This window comes from Acanthopagrus latus, chromosome 21 (genome assembly GCF_904848185.1).
Source record: "Acanthopagrus latus isolate v.2019 chromosome 21, fAcaLat1.1, whole genome shotgun sequence".
NCBI classification, from domain to species: domain Eukaryota; kingdom Metazoa; phylum Chordata; class Actinopteri; order Spariformes; family Sparidae; genus Acanthopagrus; species Acanthopagrus latus.
Genome location: NC_051059.1, coordinates 16,098,106 through 16,117,888, shown reverse-complemented (window position 1 = coordinate 16,117,888; position 19,783 = coordinate 16,098,106). Strand labels below are relative to the sequence as shown.

At 40.6% G+C, this 19,783-nt stretch overlaps 1 protein-coding gene across 1 annotated transcript; it reads right to left on the bottom strand.

Annotated features, from left to right (window-relative positions):
- Positions 1-2,943: 2,943 nt before the first annotated feature.
- On the bottom strand, positions 2,944-19,376 carry abhd3 (abhydrolase domain containing 3, phospholipase). Its single transcript, XM_037085337.1, has 9 exons — positions 18,940-19,376; positions 16,743-16,906; positions 13,305-13,487; positions 10,693-10,738; positions 7,202-7,314; positions 6,453-6,626; positions 5,606-5,654; positions 5,349-5,514; positions 2,944-5,231 (listed from the first exon to the last, which is right to left on the bottom strand). The coding sequence occupies exons 1-9, from the start codon at positions 19,099-19,101 to the stop codon at positions 5,050-5,052; spliced, it is 1,239 nt and encodes a 412-aa protein (XP_036941232.1). The 5' UTR covers positions 19,102-19,376; the 3' UTR covers positions 2,944-5,049.
- Between the last annotated feature and the right edge of the window lie 407 nt (positions 19,377-19,783).

Sequence of the window (19,783 nt, the reverse complement as noted above, 5' to 3'; positions counted from 1 at the left end):
TTTTGTGCATTTGTTTGTTTTTTAAGTGGTTACATTTTTATATGGTTTTCTCAACGACGTGCTGTGACTTCCAGCTGTTTCATATTTAAAGGGGCACTGTGTAGTTTTTCAATCGGAAGAGAAAGATACCGAATATGATCCTATCGCCCAAATGCTTTTCAAAACTTCGGGACATAATGAAATAATAGGTTTGAATAATTTTCTCTGCCTGAACATAGTAGAATACTGAAAGGGACAGTTCAACCCAAAATCAAAACTATTTTCTTTCTACCAAACTACACCCTCAAGCAGTATCTTCACGCAGAAACCCTCTACTCATGAATAAGAGACCGGAGCTGCCAGTTGAGGACCTGTTAGGTGTCTGTTCCTCAAACTAAAGGCTTTAATGTACTTGTCCTCTTGCTCAGTTGTGCACCAGAGCTTCTCTTTCCATTGTGGTTTGAGCCGGTTTGTGCCGTTCTCTGGAGGGAGAAGTTCACACCGCTGCATGAGATCTTTAGTTTCTTGGCAATGTCACTGAAAAATCTGACAAGTAAGTGATCATAGGATCTTAGGAAACCAATTAACAAAGACATTTCTAAGAAAAGTCTTTTCATTAGTCTTCTGTTACTGCTCCTGACTTTTCTGATGATCAATTGGCCTTTTAACGTGACAAACTTGGATCGGTGAACACGGTGCACTGAGACCACAGGAGTGATGGCTGCTGAAAATGGTCCTCTGTACACATCTGGAGATATTCCATTAAAATCAGCCATTTCCAGCTAAAAGAGGCAATTAAAGGTCCGATTAGGGAGAAAGTTGATTTTTGAGTTTCATTTACAACCCGTCAAATACAGGAGCTTAGAGATCAAGACCGTATTTCTCCTGAATTTAATGTTATTTAAACTGAACTTAAGGGGACCCTGAACTTTTGGCCAGTGTATGTCCTTAAGAAGATGCACACTTCTCTCATTGCGGGTGTACTTCTGCTGAAAGGAAATGATTACTTCCTGTTCACAAAAACGTGATACAGCATAACATTACATTAGATCTCAGAGGTTGAGTTGAGCTCCTTGTCGTCAGTAGGCTTGGACTCGGACTGATTTTCCGTTTATTTTTCGGCTCTCCTTGTAATTTGGTGTGCTTCCCAGGCAGCTGCTGAGTCTTTTAAAGTCTGTTCCCGGTGCATTCATGCAAAGCTCAGGCTGTGTTGTCGAAATGCACGCGCAGCCCCGTCTTCAGCCGGTGATTAATAATCCTCTCACTCTCTCCTCTGCGTCCACCCTGCATCTTTTCATTCTCCTTAAGAGTAAACCCTCGCTCGTCTCCCAGTCACGTCCTTGCCTGATGTTTGTCTCACCTCAGCACCTCTGCAGCTGTGCCGTGACTATGCACAATGACCCTCCTCGTTATCGAGAGCAGCGGCGGCCTCTTCTCTTCATGGACTGCCGCGCACGATCCTCTCTGGCTTCACTGTAAGGGGCACAGGGGCATTGCTTGTCCAGGGACAGTACTATTTCAGCTCGTGCGAGGTAATATTAGAGCACACTTTCCATCAACCTACAACCCCTGTGTGATATAACGCGAGGCTATTTTCAGCCAGCTGCAGTCAGGCTAGGATAAGGAAGAGAGGGCAAGAAGAACGGCTTCCTGCGTCATGTAATTGCTCTTTAGAGAAAAGCAGGATGACGCCGTGCACGGAGCTCGAGGGAGTTTTGTCTTTAAAGATTTTAGATGCCCCAAAGCGTTTTCCCTTTTGTTGAACTGGGGTTACAGTACAGAGTAAAGACTGGCTTTCTTTGGCTTCTCTCGATTATGCTGTGATTTTTCAGCGTCCTGGACCGACTTCACCGTTTGATTTGCTCTTTTAACTGATGTTTCCACAAATCCTTCAAAGGAAAAAAAAGAGAAAGTGTCTCATGAGAGTTCTTTTTTTTTGCGTTCATTTATTCAGCCCTGAGGCAATGCTGTACTTAATATTAAACTACTTTGAAAGACTGGAATGATTAAATGTATGACTGTGAAACGTCCTGTTTTTTTTGTTTTTTTTTCTTTTCCATCTCAGAATGTTGTTTGGTTCCTGATCTGTAACTATGTGGAGTTATGCAGAGTGCTATCTCACAGGAGCCCAAATATCAACATTAGTAACAGAGGGATTCCTGCCTACATAATATCAATTCTCAAAGATGGTAAGCAACAGTAAATTACTCATCCTGCCTGGGCAGTCTACTCTAATTACTCTCAGGCTTCTATAAACCATCTAGCTAAAAACCAAAGCTCATCTGTCTGCGGGCTTATTGGGGGGGGTTGGGGTGAAGATAAATGGAGTGCTGGGGGATTACGGTTTGCCTTTGGGTGGATCACACTCACTACTGCAGCAAATGCATATCCTATCAGCGGCTAAGCCTGTGACTGCGGAGTGAGTCAATCCCAGCGACCAAAACCCAATACTGTGACGTGAGCGGGGAGGGGGGAGAGCGTGACCCTGCAACGACACACCGGTCAAGTGGTAAAGCCAGCTCCACTCGTAAGACTGTAGAACGTCTTGACTTAAGGGTCTGGTCTGTGACTCGGAGTGCAGTCGCGCGTGAGCCTGACACCTCACGTGACTGGCCCAGCACCCTGGGTACTGACTCCAGCTGTGCTGAGGGTGGCCAGTGGACACTATAACCCTAATTCCCAAAAATTAAGCAGACCGCGGTTCAGATGGTACAATCAAAACAGACATTCTTTACAAGAATTTATGCAATAAAGTAATCTATAATAATGATCTTTTTGTTATTGTTACTGCAGTTTATTGTTTTGTGTTGTTTAAGTCTATTTTATAGTCTAAGTCTATAAAGTGGGACGGAGAACTGCTGACAAACGGAAACCGCAATCAGTTTTTTCTAGCCTGCAGTGCGTAGTCAGCTGAGCAATCCAATATACTCCGAAGCAGAAGCAATATAGACAGTACAGACAAACCAATCGAGACTGTGTTTAATCATTTATTAAATACAGCATATTACACGTATGTTGATAATGTGCATATACTGGTACTTACACTATAGAGACATTTTTTTTTTCAATTTAAAATCTTATTGCTGCACACGTTAAACAGAATGTTTTTTTTTTTCCTTTTCTTTTCATATAGTGTACAAAATAAAATGCAGCAGCATATGAAAACAAACAAACAAACAAACAAACATGTCCTTTGTGCTACAGATTATCAGGTGATGTTAAGGTTCAGGACATGATGACGCAGATGAGACACATGCTACTTCGATGGACACTTGGCAGAACAGACAGACACCAAAATTCCACAGGAACAGGAAGTCAAGATCCCTCATGCAGTGCATTACTGAAAGCCTGGCCGCCGGTCAGGTCTGCCTGATTCATCGATGCCAACTCATACACGGTAGCCAGCCCCATGATCATTGTTGGCGAAGCAGAAAACACACCAGGACCGACAGCCAGGTTCCATTAACGATACTATGCAATCTCGTAAAGCAACATCCACCACTTCGAATGTATTTACACTCTCTGTCTTCCAATGAGTGTTACTTCATTCACATCACTGTATCTAGCACCCTCAGACTCACTTACATTATATAATGACCAACATTCCCACAAAGAAAATCTCACTGAGTTCATGTACTGCTCTGTTCAGCCTTTTAAGATATACTTTCATATATCGAATGAAATGATGTGCCTTGCATGAAGGAATTAGAGGCATGATAGTATCAACTAAAATAGTGCAATTTCACATTCCTTGTCATTTATGAGTTATTCTCTATATAATACATTTGAAGAACTATTTGGTGTGCGTAAAGGTAGAATGTGTGAAAGTAAAAGTGCATGCAGATGGTTAAGGAACAAGTAGTTTGACATTTTTGCAAATACGCTAATTTGCTTTCTTGCCAAGAGAAAGACGAGACAATTGATACCACTCTCATGTCTGCAGCAGCTTAGCTTAGCATAAGGACTGGATGCAGGGGGTGGGAAAGCTAGTTTGATTCTGTCCAAAGGTTTAAAAAAAACAACAGATGGATTTTATGACCTTTGGATCCAAGCTAGCAGTTTCCCCTGCTTCCAGTATCCATGCTAAGCTAGGCTAAGCTAAGCTAAACAAAGCTAAGTGTGTGACGACTGTAACTTCAATGGTATCAATCTTCTGATCTAACTCTCTGTAAGACAGCAGATAGGTGTATTTACCATAACATCTAACTACTACGTTAAAAGAAAAGAAACAACTATATGTCAACTGATAAATAACATCTACCTTTAAACAAGGAAAATACAAACTAAAGGAGAATGATTGATAAAACAAAATTACACAGGAAGGATAGACATATGAGTAAATAAAGTCAATCCCTGAGGGCTAAAATCCTACTGACATGAGTACTTAAAGATGCTTCATGAGCAAACATGATTGGATTTTCATGTACAGTACATGTGTTAACTTCAAAACAAAATAATTGCACAAGGTAATAGCAGGGTTTTTTTTGTCTTAGCTAGCTAATGCAACTAAACAAGATGGGCACAAATTCAGCTTTTCAACAATGACATGAACGGCTATGCTTTTTCTTTTTTTTAAGAAGCATATTATTCAGCTCTAGATTACATACAATGACCTGTTTACTGTACGTAATAAATAAACGAGAATTGCAACACAAATGCTGCATTCAATAAGATGTGCCTTTTGAAATGAGAAAAAAAGGGGTTTTTTGCTCGTGGCAGGAGGAAGAATAGGACGGAAGGATGGAGGGAAAATATTAAAAAACGTGAATGGAAGGAAGGAAATAGGCAGGATAGGATTAGGTAAAGAGGAAAGGAAAGGAAGAAAGGGTGGATGGAATGCGGCAAGGAGGAATGACGGGCAAAGAATGAAAGAGGAAAACAGGTCAGTGGAAGGAAATCAGGTAGAATGGACTTAGAAATTGAATAAGAATAGGTTGGAATGCAGAGAGGAAAGATGGATGGTGAAAATGAAATAAAGGAAGGAGGGAAAGAAAGATGAAAGTAATGAGAGAGAGGTGAAGAGAGGAGTAAGTGAGTAAAACTAGAGGAACACTTTGTTAAGTTCTCTTATCAGGAGAGGTCCGTGAGTCGGCTGCCTTGTTCAATGACGGCCTTAGCAAACTGCTTGAAGACTCGGTCCATGTACGTGCTCTGTCGAGGCCACAGGCCCTCGAGGAAACCAATATGGCCGCCATGACAGGTGATGAGCAGGGCCAGGTTGGGATTCTGCTTCACTGCCTCCACTGGAATGGCTGCAAGGAAACAACAGGTCCTGTTTTCTTGTCCGTGGACTAGATTCTCACTCTACATGCCATCATATAAGCAGGGTCTCTAAAACCAGTCTCTAAATTGATCTGTGTTGAACTCACCATGAGATGGGGAAAAAACATCATCAGCAGCGTTCAGACACAGCATTGGCACCTGCACCGATTTGAGCCTGTGGACAGGACTGGCATCGTGGTAGTAGTCATCATTGGTAGGATAGCCAAACATTATGGAGGTGAACCTCTCGTCAAACTCTCGAATGGTCCGCGCCTGTAGGGGCACAGAAAAGTGATTAAATGTTGGCCACTTTGTTTAATTAGATTAGAATTTATGGCAGTGTGTCAGTGAAAATAATCCCGACCTTCATGACATGATCGATGTCGTAACACTTTTCAAGCACTGGTCTGTGTCTGCGGGGGAGATTAAAAATAAAACTGTCACTGCGGTGGAATGATTTGCGTCCGAAAATGTCCCTCAGAACTGCTGACAAGGTTGTTACAACGTAATGAAACAACAATCAAGCTTTCAAACTACAAATGCAATACTGTTAATGTATATCCCACTCACATCAATACACAGATAGTGATACAGTATATTGACAATGTTAGTATTGCTAAATCATTTTTTAGTGGGAGTAAATTTCCCACAGAATTTCTGAATCTTGAAAAAAACACTATGTCAACCAACATGGTAACATTTTGTCCTAGAATCCTTCATCAGAGCTGATGGTTTGTTTATGTGCCGCCTTTAAAGCTTTGGATATCCTGCAGTTTCAATAATACTGCAGCATCTGAGCCTAAATTACTCTTTTATTATTGTAAAAGAGTAATAATGTTTCTTATAATATTTCATTCATGCAGCAGGTAGTAGTTTAAAGCTAAGAGCACAGATTAAAGCTTGTTAACACCTTCTGCTAGCTAGCTCTTTCCATGTGTGGTAGCTTGATTGGGTTTGCTAATTTAGGACTCCAGGTTTGCACACAGACCTCAGTGTTAGCTGAAATTGTCAAAGCACCTCATTACTCCCCACTATCCACATGACACTATTCACACTGTAAATATTTTAAAAAATAATGTTTAAAAAAAGTTGGCCTGGAACTAAAAAATAAAGAAATGCTTGATCAACATATAGAAGATGAACACGGTTTTCAAAGTTCAGAACTAGCAGTGAGTTAGCGGCATGTTAATCCCTCTCTGTCCCCTGCTGACCTGTGCACGGAGGCTTGTAGGCAGCTGGTGAGGTAGGAGTTAAAGAGGAAACGGTCCAGGGGCTTTTCCAGTGAAGTGGTGCACTCAAACACATCCCAGCCCGCTGAGAAGACTACGACCCCTTTCAGACAGGTCTCCCGGCCCTTTCGCCCCAAGTAGTTGGCCAGCATCATCCTGAATTACACAAAGAGGGTGGGAGGAAGGGACAGATGGGGGGAAAAAACAGGGATTGGGACATGTTCCATTTCTGACCAATCCTTCACTTCATGGGATTAGTGCTGTGCAATAAAAAAACACCTTCTTTACGCCGCATTGAGCGACTGGAACCATGTTAAAGCACTGACGAAAGCAGATTCTGGATTAAAAAGCCTTTTAGCAATATGTTGCTCAATCGCAATTTTATTTTTAATAAACACAAAACATAAACAACAATCCAGATATAGAGAGCTTAGATGCCAAGATACATTCTAAGCCTCCAAAAGGACTCTAGATTTTATTTTATCTCCAATATGAAACTATTTTTGAGTATTTTCAGTTTTAATCAACATGAAATGTACGAGTTTAACATTTAACCAAAACCACAGACTGTCTGCCACATGCAGAGAAAGTATTAAATTATGACATCTTTTGCCTCACTTATCCTTCTGGTACCTAAAGCTAAATTAGTAAATGTGATTGAGTTCTGTGTCATTTACTAATGTTGTATTATGTTATACATGGGGTCAAGCGGTAGTGAGAGGCTTCATTACCCGCCCATTGATACTCCAGCAGCCATGATAGGAGCAGCTTCGTAAGCCCTCTGGATGTGATCAATAACAGTCTCTAGATCCTCTGTGTTTGCTGCACAGTAGGTCCTCGGCGTCTGTGTGGGACAGGGAGACAGTGCCGTCACTCTTTGTGACTCCATGTGAACAAATGGTGAAGTGAATAAAGTTAATTCTTTCCATTTTAAGCTAAAATGCTGAAATACACATGGTATTTATGTAATTTCTGTTGATACAAAATATGGACAATTGTTTCTTTTGTAAGGTATTAACCATCTTTACTTTTGTATAAACGTACAAGTTACAGCTACAATACCTTACCACTTTCTCTGGGTGCTCAAATTAGAGGAAAAACCAGTTAAAAGGTTGCAAACATTTTGTGAAAATTCAGGTCCCCAGACTTAAGTTTTCATCTAGGTGCACCCACCAACACATTTTAATTCAGTTTCTTAACATAATATTATGTGAATGATTGTTGCAACAAATGGTGATGACCTCGATTGTTTAAAAAATAAACAGCAAATGAAAACAATGAACCGATGGAAATGTTAAGTTGCACTTGACAGATTTTTGAGTGCCTTTGCAACCAAAATAGTTGCACCTGGAGCCCAGATATGAAGTGATTACACACTACAGTATCAGTACAGCTGTGACAACTAGGACTGGTTTAAATACCGCACTACATTTTGCATTATCAGTAAGTGTTTGGACTTTATTGGGAGAATATCGTGAGTCAAATTGTAAATATCATAAACCATTATTTATTTCATTTATGTTATGTGCTGTGGGGCTTTTGCCCATGTTTGCCTTGGTGTGGTTGCTCATAAAACATTTTCACTTGGGTGAGGCTTACATGGACTGCATTTGATTATAAGTCTGTTGAGGGTAGGAAATATAGCATTTTTGTCAGCAACACAAGAAACAATGCTGCTTCTGACTGAAGCTTTTTGTCCTGTGGGAATGTTGGCAGAAGGAACGAGCTGGGCTGGTAGGAGTATGGGAGAGGTTTGCTAATTTGCAACAGTCAGAAAGAGCAGCACAGACAGTGAGGAAGTCCTGACTGGAGAAAGTATCACCAGTACAGAGAGACGAGATAAGGAGCTTACCAGATTTGCTTACAGCATTTTTCTGCGGTACATGTGTAATGAAAGTAACCTTTAGACAAGACTGTGAGAAATACTCGTGTCTCGTTACTCTGATTGTCAAGAAGTGACATCTCAGAATTTCCACAACATTATGAAGAAACAATCAAATATAGTCAAATAAATCCTCGGCAAATACAGCATATTATAAAGTAGACAGGTGTGAGACACACAGCCATGACACAGACAGTAGCTAAAACACAAGTGGACACCAGGAGCTGACACATGATCATGAAACAGACATGGTGATTCGGGGCTACATCAGGACCTTTGTTGTGTGTGGGGGAGAAATAGCAGCAAAGGAAGTTCACCTATAGTTTCTACCATTGTTGGGTTGCACACGAACCAGTCTCAGGTCATGGTATTTTCCATCTTAAGGGATGATCAATAGTTGATATCAGCTGGCGCTGTACATAAATGCAAGATGCTCTGACAGTGAGATCAAGCAACAGGATACAGGAGGCAAATCACACTTCAGCTAAGACGATAAGTTAATGAATTTCCTGATATACAGAAGATAAACCTGCAACAATTTTGATATACTTTGGGAATCTTTAACAGGCATTTTTCACTTTTAGTCAATTAATTGACAAAGCAATCGTCTAAATACTTTAAATGTAAATAATCGATAGTTGCAGAACTAAATCAAACACCTAAAACAGAAGATAAACACTGTGATTTTATAAAACAGGCATGAAACAGTCAACACAATTCACTACATCATCTTTGAAATACAAACAGGAAGTACACAATTGATAGTTAATTATTCGCTAATTATTTTTACACTGCCATGAGTGTAAAGCATCTCTCCTGACATACACTTTATAACTGTGTAAGGGTGTGAACAGAAGATTTACTTTTACTTCTATAACCTACTGCATATCAAAAAATAATTCCCCTTATCACAGCTAAAGGCCAAACTATCATATCAACATTTTTTTTTAAGTATTGCTGGCTATCACATCACGAAGTGCAGGTTACCTAACATTACAAAACAAACCGGCTCCAACTCCACGGAGCCTATTTAACACGTCCAATTTCTCCGGATGCTGTTGACTCTTAAGCGCTTTAAGGCCCGTCATTAAGATTCAACTCAGGCGAAGTGAATTCCTGTTTTTCTGCCCTCTCATGGTTCCTCTAACAGGCATGCACAAGTTTTAGACTTTGCAGTGAAAAGGCAAAACTTACACATTGAATTGTAACGTATAAATAAGAAAAATAAAATACCAAGAGCTGGGTGGAAATATTAGAGGAGAATAAAACTCCTGCACTGCAAAGCTAGAACTCCACAGGAAAGTGTCATTTAATAGGCTTTTTACGAGGTTTAGAAATAGGGCACTGGCACTCGGGAAGGTCTTTGAGGCAGGGGGCATCTTTCACTCGGTGGGTCATTTTACAGCACTGTCCAATTTAAACAATGGGCAATATTCACACTAATTGGGCACAGAGAAAACACTCACAGGAGCGTAAAAAATGCTAAATTGTTTGCATCTAATATAGCACAAATCCCAGCTGAAATGAGGGAGAAAACTAAACTTGCTCCTTACCACCACCACTTGATACAGTGCCAAGGTTACAGGGTTTAAACTTTTGTCTGAGGGTGGCTGAGCCAACTGAATTCTGGATATGACCTAGAATACATGTTTAAATCAAATTGGGTGACATTTTTGCTTTAGTGTCGTGTCGCTTTTACACCCCCCCCCCCTTTTTTTGTATTTGCAGCTGATACAGACTATAGCAGGACACAAATCAGCCAATGATTCAGATTTACACCCAGCAACAGGAACATTAGATTGATTGTGGGCAACCCCTGCCTGTAATGAAACGCCATTTGTGCTTCAGTTGAGATCTCTGTATCGTAGTGATGGCATGATTAGATCAGTGTGATACAGTCGCCCATAAAGAAAGCGCCTCTGTTCCAAATGTACAGACAGAGAGCGGGAGGAAACTTAAAACACGCCAGGCACTATCAGCGCCCGGGTCCATTCTGTTGGCTAAATATACCCGGGTGTAAGAGGACAGATAAAGCCAGGTGTTGGAACGGCACGTGCTCAGCGAGGTCATATTTCTGTGGATGGGTATTAAAATACGGTATCTGGCTGCAACTTAATCCCTGCTGTGCAACAACATTGTCTGTGCATAGTCAGCTCAGGCTCCCTGTGGGCTCTGTAACACGTGTGGATCAGACATGCTCTGTGCCGGCTGCAGCAATGAAAAGAACAACTGTCCTATACAGCTGTCTTGTATACACATCCGACTTTCTGAACAGGGACAAGACAAATGAAGGAATGAAATAACAGAGGACGATGGCGTCGTAACAAGTCCGATTCTTACCAGCAGCATTTCACCAGACACCCCTCTGTTGTTGAACACCACGCATCTGAAATACACAAAACATATACTCTTATCAATTATTATGGTCTCTGAAAAGATTCCTTTGACAACTTCATGTGTTAATTGTAATGGGGATGTAAAGCATTTAAAGGGCCAGTGTGGAGGATTTAGTGGCAGGAGGCCGTGGATTCCAACCAACTAAATACTCTATGCCTTAGCCCACATTTAAAATGTGCAGGGGATAAATTAAAAAAGGCCTCTTGGGTGTTTTGTTTGTCTGTTCTGGGCTACTGTATGAACGTGACGGTACAACATGGCTGTTGATGATGAAGACCTGCTCCCTCTGTTGATATTAAAGGCTCAGTCTAAGGTTTCAGGTGATTATACACTAGTGAAAATGTAATCATGAATATTATATTACGTTAATGAGCCTAAATCCCTCTAAATCTGACACACTAGCTCCTCTGCCATAAATCCATTAGTTCTAGCATCTTAAGTGTAAAAACGTTCAAGTTATTGCAGTCTTTCATAATTATAAAGGGAATATACTTGAGTTTTCAAATGTTGGTCTGATAAAACAATCATTTTGGTGACATTTTACGGACTAATTAAATTTACTCAAAATCAATAATTGATCTAAAAGAGCTCACAATTTCGATCATCGAAATCAAAAGTAGGATCTGCACGCAGGATTTTTACCTCTCCTCTCAGTCCTACTTGTACTCGCTATTTTTCCTACAAAAAAAAAAACCCCAGCACTTCTAAGATGACACAGCTGGCTAAACGGTGGCCTGCAGCTGCACTTCCAGACACCGATCACGTGTGCACAAAGACAACCAACTGACTAGTACTGGAGGTAACTGTGTGCTGTGTGGCCTTTGCCCATGTTTGCCTTGGCGTGGTTGCTCATACATATGAAAGGCAACATTTTCACAGTGGTGAAGCTTACATGAACTATACGTGATTAAAAATATATTGCGAGTAGGAAATATAGCATTTTTGTCAGCGACACTAAAAACAATGCTGCCTCAGACTGAAGCTGTTTGTCCTGTGAGAATGTTGGCAGAAGAGCTGGGCCAGTAGGAGTCTGGGAGAGGGTTGCTAATGTGCATAAGTCAGAAAGTTTAGCACAGAGAGTGCACTGGAGAAGTTAGGTTTATTTTCTTTTTGAACGATTCTTTGGGAAGAGGGTTTACAAATTAATTAATGAGAACCACAGACCACAGATCCTTAACTCTGTTGGTTGGCAGGAGGGTTAACTCAGACTTAACAGATTTGAGGAACTAAACTCTTTAACAAGCTGACTTTCTATCTTTTGTTGGTTATTGCTAAACATTCAAAAAGTATTCTTTGTTTAACACTGACATCTTTATTTCAGGGGCCATTATTTGAACCTGTCTGACTCTAACCTATAGCCCAGGAAAATAATCCTTACCCTAATCTATTGATTCTAACTGGACAATCAGTCAATCAACCGAAAATTAAGTAGCATCGACTATCGACAGATGGTCGGACAAACCTGCTATTTCAATGTCACCTTGCAGCTCTGGGAAACTGCGAAGGGCATTTATATACCTAAATAACTGGCAGGTTAATAAATGATGAAAATACAGACAACATACATACATACGTATAATTCAGCTCTGTAGAAGATTTAGAAGATCGAGTGCACTTACACTTGTTTATTTGTTGTTGTCACTACAAGCTGCTGACTTTGCATGTTCAAAGGAACACAGTGCCCCAAATTCAAACAAATGTTCCCTACTAGTAAAAAAATATATATAAAAAAACAAAAAAAGGTACTGGAGGGAGGTGTGTAGAGAGGCACAGCTGTGTGAAGAGCACTCTGTCTGTACTGCAGAGCAAAGGCATTAGCTTCACTCCTTGCTTCATATCCTCCGCCAGTCATCTATTATCTGGAGGAGTCAGACCTGCTGTTTGTATCGGTGTAACCCAGCAGCAGGGCGGAGCTGGACAGGGTGGACAGGGCAAGAGGACGGGTAGGTGTAGGAAGGTGTGTGTGTGTGTGGGGAGGGTGCTTAAACACACACTGCAGCATACACTCGGAAGCTGGTCTGGGCTAAGCTGCAAAAGCTTCTACCGGGATAAGCTGTAATTCATTAAGCTACACGGACAGGGGTGAGGGGTGGAAGATGCTGAGTTTGCCGGCTCTCTTTCCATGCCTTCCCAAATCTGGGTGAAAGAATGAGTGCACAGTGAAAGGGCCTATTGCACAGGGAGAAAGGAAGGGGGAGAAAAAAACTGCCTCCCTGTGCAACTCTTCAAGCCTGTGCTACGTTTGGCTATTTACAAAAACAGCTCTTGACACACAACTTAGCCCACCACTTTAATTGTGCACTTCACCTGAAATAACCCCAGGCCCCTGTCACTCCCGCGTCTATTATATAAAAGTTATAAAAATTGCTACAGAAGTGGGTTTTACTTTTTAGTCAATATGGTTAGCTGAGGTTGACTGGACAGCATATCTGTACGCTAGATGATTGCAAATTATAACATAAGGCACAGAGTGTGTCAGTTATGTGATTTAGTGCCCTGAGTGCGTGTTACTCAGCGCTGGACATCTGCCAGCATCTCTGGCCAAGACCACCCACCTATAGCCCAGATCCCGGCTCTGTTGGACCATGTGCAGGATGTAGGACTCTCGGCTGGTGCCGGTCAGACCGGGGAGAAGCAGGACCGTCGGCCTGGTGGCGGGGTCGGGATGAGAGAAGCTGTCGTCGTTATCAAACCAATCCAAAGAGATCTGTCCTCCATCTGCTGCCTTAATAAGCTCACTGCAGAGACGAGCGGGACACGCAACTGAGCAACGAGTCTGAACATTATCCTCCATCTTTATCTCTGCATATCTATTCATTCGTCTCATCTCACTTATGGTATGTAGATGCCCATCACATCATCATCACCATCTTGTTGCTGCTGCTAACATACACCCTGACGCCGAATTAAAAGATGCACTACATGTTTACACATATTTGTATATCAATAACTGTATACATGTTCTGTAATATGTGCAGCATGAAAATGTGAATGAATAAATCTTCTTGTACCTTAAAGGCTTACACAAACACTTAAGCACACACAAGACAATATAAGTAAGAAAAAGTACTGAAAGTAACATTAACCTTCGGTGAAATGCGTATATGATCGCTCATTAAATGCTGTTTAAAACACTCCACAAAATGAATACTTTCTGTTCAGTCCCAGGTAACGTGAGCACTTCATTGTATCCATCACAAGCTCTGCCAAAGGGGAATTTGATATGTGAGGAGAACGATCACTGACAGCCGCCTCATTTCCCTTGTGATCATCTTGTCAGCGCTCTTTGCAACACGCAGCAAGTTAGGATAAGGAGGGAGGGCATTGCACCAGTGGGCTTTTATGATCAATCAATTTCTGGGCTATACAACCCTAGCCTGGCAGATGAGGTCATTCACTCCCCGCGCTAGTGCATTTTAAAACCTGCACTGCCACACTGTGCCAGTGAGCCAACCAGCCGACTTGGCCGGGCTGCCGGTAAAGACATCAGCATGAAATTACAGAACCGCCATGAAATATACACCTAAGGCTAGACTTTAATGTCTGCGAGGGCCAATCCAGAGTGACCAGCGCGCGATGCTGGAGGGCACCTGGCGCTAATCCTCCGCTCGGACAGCGAGATGAGTGGAATTTCACCCAGACAGCCAATGACAAAAAGGATGGTTTTCACGGTGTCCTTCCTTGGGTCAACCTTGCGTAACTTTATTATGGGTGGAGTGGTGTCCTGTTGTCCCCAGAGGTAATGTGATAATACAGTGAATGTGACATCAGTTGTGCCACGTTTTGATGACAGACAGCTGTGCATTGTGGGAATATTTGTCTCCTTGACAAAGGAAGCCGCAGAGAAAAGAGGCTGTGTGAACGTCCTTGGGACGGGTAAAATATTCTTATATCTTATATTCTTATAATCTTGTAATTTAGCTGAAGGATTAAAAACAATCATACCAATAATCATGATCAAATATGTTAACTTGCGATAGTGTTTCCATAAAATCAGAGGTGGATTTAGTTTTAATGCATTTAAGCTGAATATTGATTGATAATTATTTATTAACAGCGCTTTACCAATCCAAAATGTCAGTTTTTGACGTCCTTAGAATGAGACTCAATCTGTCTGGTTTGTTTACGAATAGCTCAGACAAATTCTATAGGTTCTACCTTTACATTTAATAGTCTTTGAATTATATTCATGTGACCTTGGCTTCAATTAGCTTTGCACAAAAATGGCCCGTAGAATTGTCCCTCAGAGAGACACTTTTTACTTTTATACTTGAGTACATTGCAGAGTCTGTACTTTCTTACTTTGACATAAGTGAGGAAGTCGTGTTTTACTTCTGCTGCGTGTACTTTTGCCACCTCTGGAGAAAATACACAAAAAAACTAGGGGTGCACGATATGGATTTCTTACAGCTGATACTGATAACTAATAATGACCTGCTTCTTATGGCCAATAACAATAAAATAACAGATAATCTGACATTTTTGTATATTTAAAAGAAGTTCATAACCTGAGTTTTGGATGTAGTAAGACACGTGATTTAATATTGCAAAGCTCTATTAACATTTTCTAATATCCCTCCTCTCTGGATCCTTGTGAAACTTCTGTTACAGATTATCGTGGTGTTGTTTCCCCTGAAATCATGCCAACAAGTTGAATTCTCTTGTCTACATGGCATGGCTCTACCCTTCCTCTCCTTTGTCTTCTTCCCCTACTTTTTCTTCCTCCTCATGTTTTCTGGCGGATTACAAACCAACAGTCAGAGAATCAGAGTTGGTAAGCGATGCGCTTCTTAAATCATTGAAATTATTTAGGTTTCAAATTATTATTATTTTTATCAGTTAGAATTTCACAGATACTGATAAATAGCAAATAACATGTTTGCCAATATCAGCCTGAGATTTATTGTGCATCCTATGAACGACAGTATCTGTCTAAATAAATCAATTACATTTTTTAAGTTAACTTTGGGGTTTAACTATCAGTTTTTTATATTATTTTTGCACTTTTTTAGAAACTGTTTTGGTCATGAAGTCCTATATTATTGAAATGTAGAACTTCTATGATCCTTTTTGTTCTCATCCCACCATAACTTAAAATACAAGCTTGTTTTGCTCTACTGTCCATTAACAAAAAGTAGCCAACATCTAAAACTTGCGTTAGCTCCTGTAAAAAGTTGCACAGTGCAACTTTTAGGGGTTAAGTGACAAAGTTGTAATTAGTGAAGCTGGTGTTGTTTTTCCCCTCTCCTGACAAATAAAGCACCATCACATCACATAATATATTTCATATTTTATACACACATTTACAGTACATCAAGCCAAATAGCATGGTCACTGAAATGAGGATAAATCAGAATACATGAAACAGATTACGTGACAATAGAATACGAACAAATAGGTAATAAACAGTATAAATGAAAAATAAGCCTCTCTTGATGAATTGTAATCTCCTTTATGTGCACAGGGGGCAGGAATGCAGCGCCAATTAATCTTCAACAGAATGTACATTATCAAGGCGCAGGCAGGGCGGCCTGAGCCAGCATTGTGCCACAAAAGATCTCTTTCTCCGCGGAGCTTTTGGGTCTTGGCTAAGAACAAAACTGGGATTTGTTTCCAGTTGTGAAACTGGAAAAAAAAGACATCAAGAAATAGTCAATGGCATTTTCCCTGTGCTAAAGCTAATTTTGAAGTTTTACTTTAAAAGCTTTTCTCTGTGGGAATGGAAAATTCTGCAGTGCTATTTAATTACAGTAGAAAGTCTGAACAACAAAGCTTTTAAATTAACTGTTTATTTACTCTTACTATGTCAACGTTTTTGCTTGCATCATTCACATTTTTTTCCGGATATGACCTCTCTGACTTCCACTGTTAAGTTCAAGTGTGCATTTTGACCAGCGTGTCTACCTGCAAAGAGCGATAAATTCTCAGTTTGGGGGAAAGAAAAGCAACTTTTGTGATGCATAATTAGTACGTTAGTCAAGGTGAAGACTTACTTTCTGTAGACCACCCCAGGTTTGGCTGTGACAAAGGGTCTCAGCAGGGTCTGGATGCGACTCTCCCAGCACCAAAAGGTGGGGTAGTAGGTCTCTGACACTACGGGACATTGCTCCCTCAGAAACTGGTAGAACTTCTTACCCCCAGATATGAGCTGTGGCTTCTGCAAAAGACAGATGAATGAAATGTGGCACAGTCAGAAAAGTGGCTTCTTCTTTCCCCTCAGGGTTTCTTATTCAATACAACAGCAGATCCATCAGTGGAACATTTTTTTTGTATTTTGTGTTTTGTTTTTGTTTTTTTAGCTCCAAGCCATGTTTTATTATGTCATCTGTTGTAAAATAAACAATTACATAAATCTTAATCCTTTCCTAACTTGCTGCATTGTCTCTAAACTTAACATCAAGTCTTAATCTTCTGATGATCCTAGAACATTAAATGTACGAAAAACACTTAAAATAGGGAAGATTTCACTTGTACTACAGGATTAAAACTGGAATGGAAGGGCAGATTTGCAAACTGGTGTTTTTGGTTTTTGCGATAAAATAGTTTCATAAATGATGTTGTTTTTACTGTACACTCCCGGGAATATCAACACACACACACACATAAGAATGGCTTTCATCTGTTTTTGCAAATGAATTCAAGTTCCATTGAAATCAAGCCTGTAACTGATATGAATGCGAACATTTAAGTTATTTTGTACAGTTTAAATTTTGATTAATAAAAAGGCAATAGCCTTGCATAATGACAGGAGACAGCATTACACATATAATGGCATGGTAGTTAACAATAAACTGTAGATTTTTGTTGCATAATTTGGTCTAGTTACTACCCCTTTCATTTTAGGGGTCCTTTTTGTGAATAATTTTGATTTTTGAGTCTCACTACCAAGCTGAGACGTCCTGTAATCCCAAAGTCACTGTTTTTGACGAGTTAAGAATGGCACTCAGAAATCAACTTTGCATGGTTTAAAAGTGCACTGTGTAGTTTTCGAGGAAAACATTTTAAAAGGAAGAGAAAAATCTCATCTTCATTTGATTAAACTGTCACGCACAATTTCATGCTGTTTAACTTTCTTTATATTTGCAAATACCTTCAAGCCAACTTTGGCTTGTGTATTCCATTATGGAAATGTATCAAATAAATATCATCTTTTATTTATATTATTATAATTCATATCATAAATGTGAACTTTATGATTATTCTGAGACTTTATTTTCCACTACTCCATACTGCACCTTTAAAGGGGCCTGCGTACTTTTTTTGAGAAAGAAATTTAAACTTTTTAATATTTACAGCATTGATTATGTAACAACACAAACTCAGATTTTTTTTTTTCAAACTGAATAGACAAGCTCAAGTTCTCAGAGAACACTGATCGCAGCTAGAAAGGTGGCAGGGTCCGCCACATGTAAACAAAGTAAAACATTGTGTTGTCCCTCATTTGTTGTTTGTATACTCAATTTATTCAGTCCTGAAAAAGAACAGTTGTTATATAGTTTCTTGAAAGCATACAAAATTCACCAATCAAGCTCTTTCTCTTTTGATTACATGTTTTCACCAATACTACATGGTGCACCTTTAAGTCAAGATGGTAAAATGCTGCATTAAAGGCTCTTTTCAAGCCTCTTTTCACGGTGTAACTTACATATCCGTTGTATTAATATCATAATGAAACCCATACGTGATTTAAAAAAGAAAACTGTTAACGGGACATTCATTATTAAATAATCATTAGCACAGTAGGTCTCGTGCAGTAACCTTACATAAATCCTAACCGGCATTTCTAGCTAACATACAGTTATGTTAGCCTAGCTTAGCCAACACGGACGTCCAACTGTAACTGTCCGGCTTTTGGATCGATTTTAATGTAGTTACATAAGTGCAGCACATAGGTGTGGTTCGATAATATTCATTTACGGTTAATATGCTCATTAAAAATGTGAGCGTGGCTGCCTGACATCCTCCCCACATGTGCGGGCGGTGTAACATTAGCCCCGCCGGTGGACAGATGCAGCCTATAATCGAAGCCTCCATCAGTGAACGCACCGGTCGGTTTCACGCATGGCAGTGATGATGCCCCCTCCATGAAAAAAAAAATGGACACGCAAAATTGAAAAAAACGAGCTCTAAGTCAAACAGCAGTCCCTTCACGGCAGTGTTAACCCATTACAGACGTCCACGGGGTCTTACCTTCGCTACTGAAAGCAAGTAGTAGCAGGTGTACGCTGCGCTAAAGCCCAGCACCAGAGACAGTCCCACACCCGAACCGAATAGCCCGACTTTGACTTGATTCTCCAGATAATGCGACAGGTCCCTTGTCAAGATGTTGAAGTTGAAGTCCAGCGAGATCATTGCAAGGTCCCTGGTGTCACCCGCACTGTAAGGACAGCGGCCGGCTCGGTTCAAAGTCAGCTGTGTCTGCCTGCGAGCCCACTGTGAAGGAGACAGTCAAGGGGAGCTGGTGATGTCGGGGAAGATATACGTGTGAGCGAGCGGTGGCGCTCTTTGACCGGCTATCTCAGAGTCAGTCAGCCAGTCAGTCAGTCTGTCTGTCAGTCGCCACCTGCAGTCAGCACAGGTGAAGTGCACCATGCGGAGCTGCAGCACCGGAAGCCTCCCTTCACTGGGATGTTTACAGCCAAAGTGGGTTTATACAAATGGCAGCATCATTGAACACCTTCAGCCTCTGAAAAATGATTTTCCTGCAGCAGAAGCTCACCCCAGGATCAAACTGGATTGCCAAACTGGAAAAACAGGCAACCACCCCTGGGAATACAGTCCCACAAGGCTACATGTTTACTGTGTTGCAATCAGTTTGCCGTAATTTAATTAGAGGGGAGCATTATGTAGTCTTGGAGAGGAAATTCAATCTCAGAATTGTAATACTTACAATATTATTGAGGGAATAGTACTTATCTGTATTGTATTGTATTGTTTGCTTACATACTACATAAACAAGCTGTTTAAAATAAAATTAGGTCCCCAGAAGGTGGCAGGGTCCGCCAAATACAAGCAAAGTAAAACAGTATGGAAA

What these genes read in the sequence shown, in the direction of transcription:
- abhd3 (XM_037085337.1), bottom strand. Translation starts at nt 19,101, where the DNA reads ATGATCTCGCTGGACTTCAACTTCAACATCTTGACAAGGGACCTGTCG. An exon ending in CCTGGGGTGGTCTACAGAAA is followed by an intron (nt 13,488 to 16,742) that starts GTAAGTCTTCAC and finishes TCGTCTCTGCAG; the next exon opens with TGAGCTTATTAAGGCAGCAG. An exon ending in CTACAAGCCTCCGTGCACAG is followed by an intron (nt 5,655 to 6,452) that starts GTCAGCAGGGGA and finishes TCTCCCCCGCAG; the next exon opens with ACACAGACCAGTGCTTGAAA.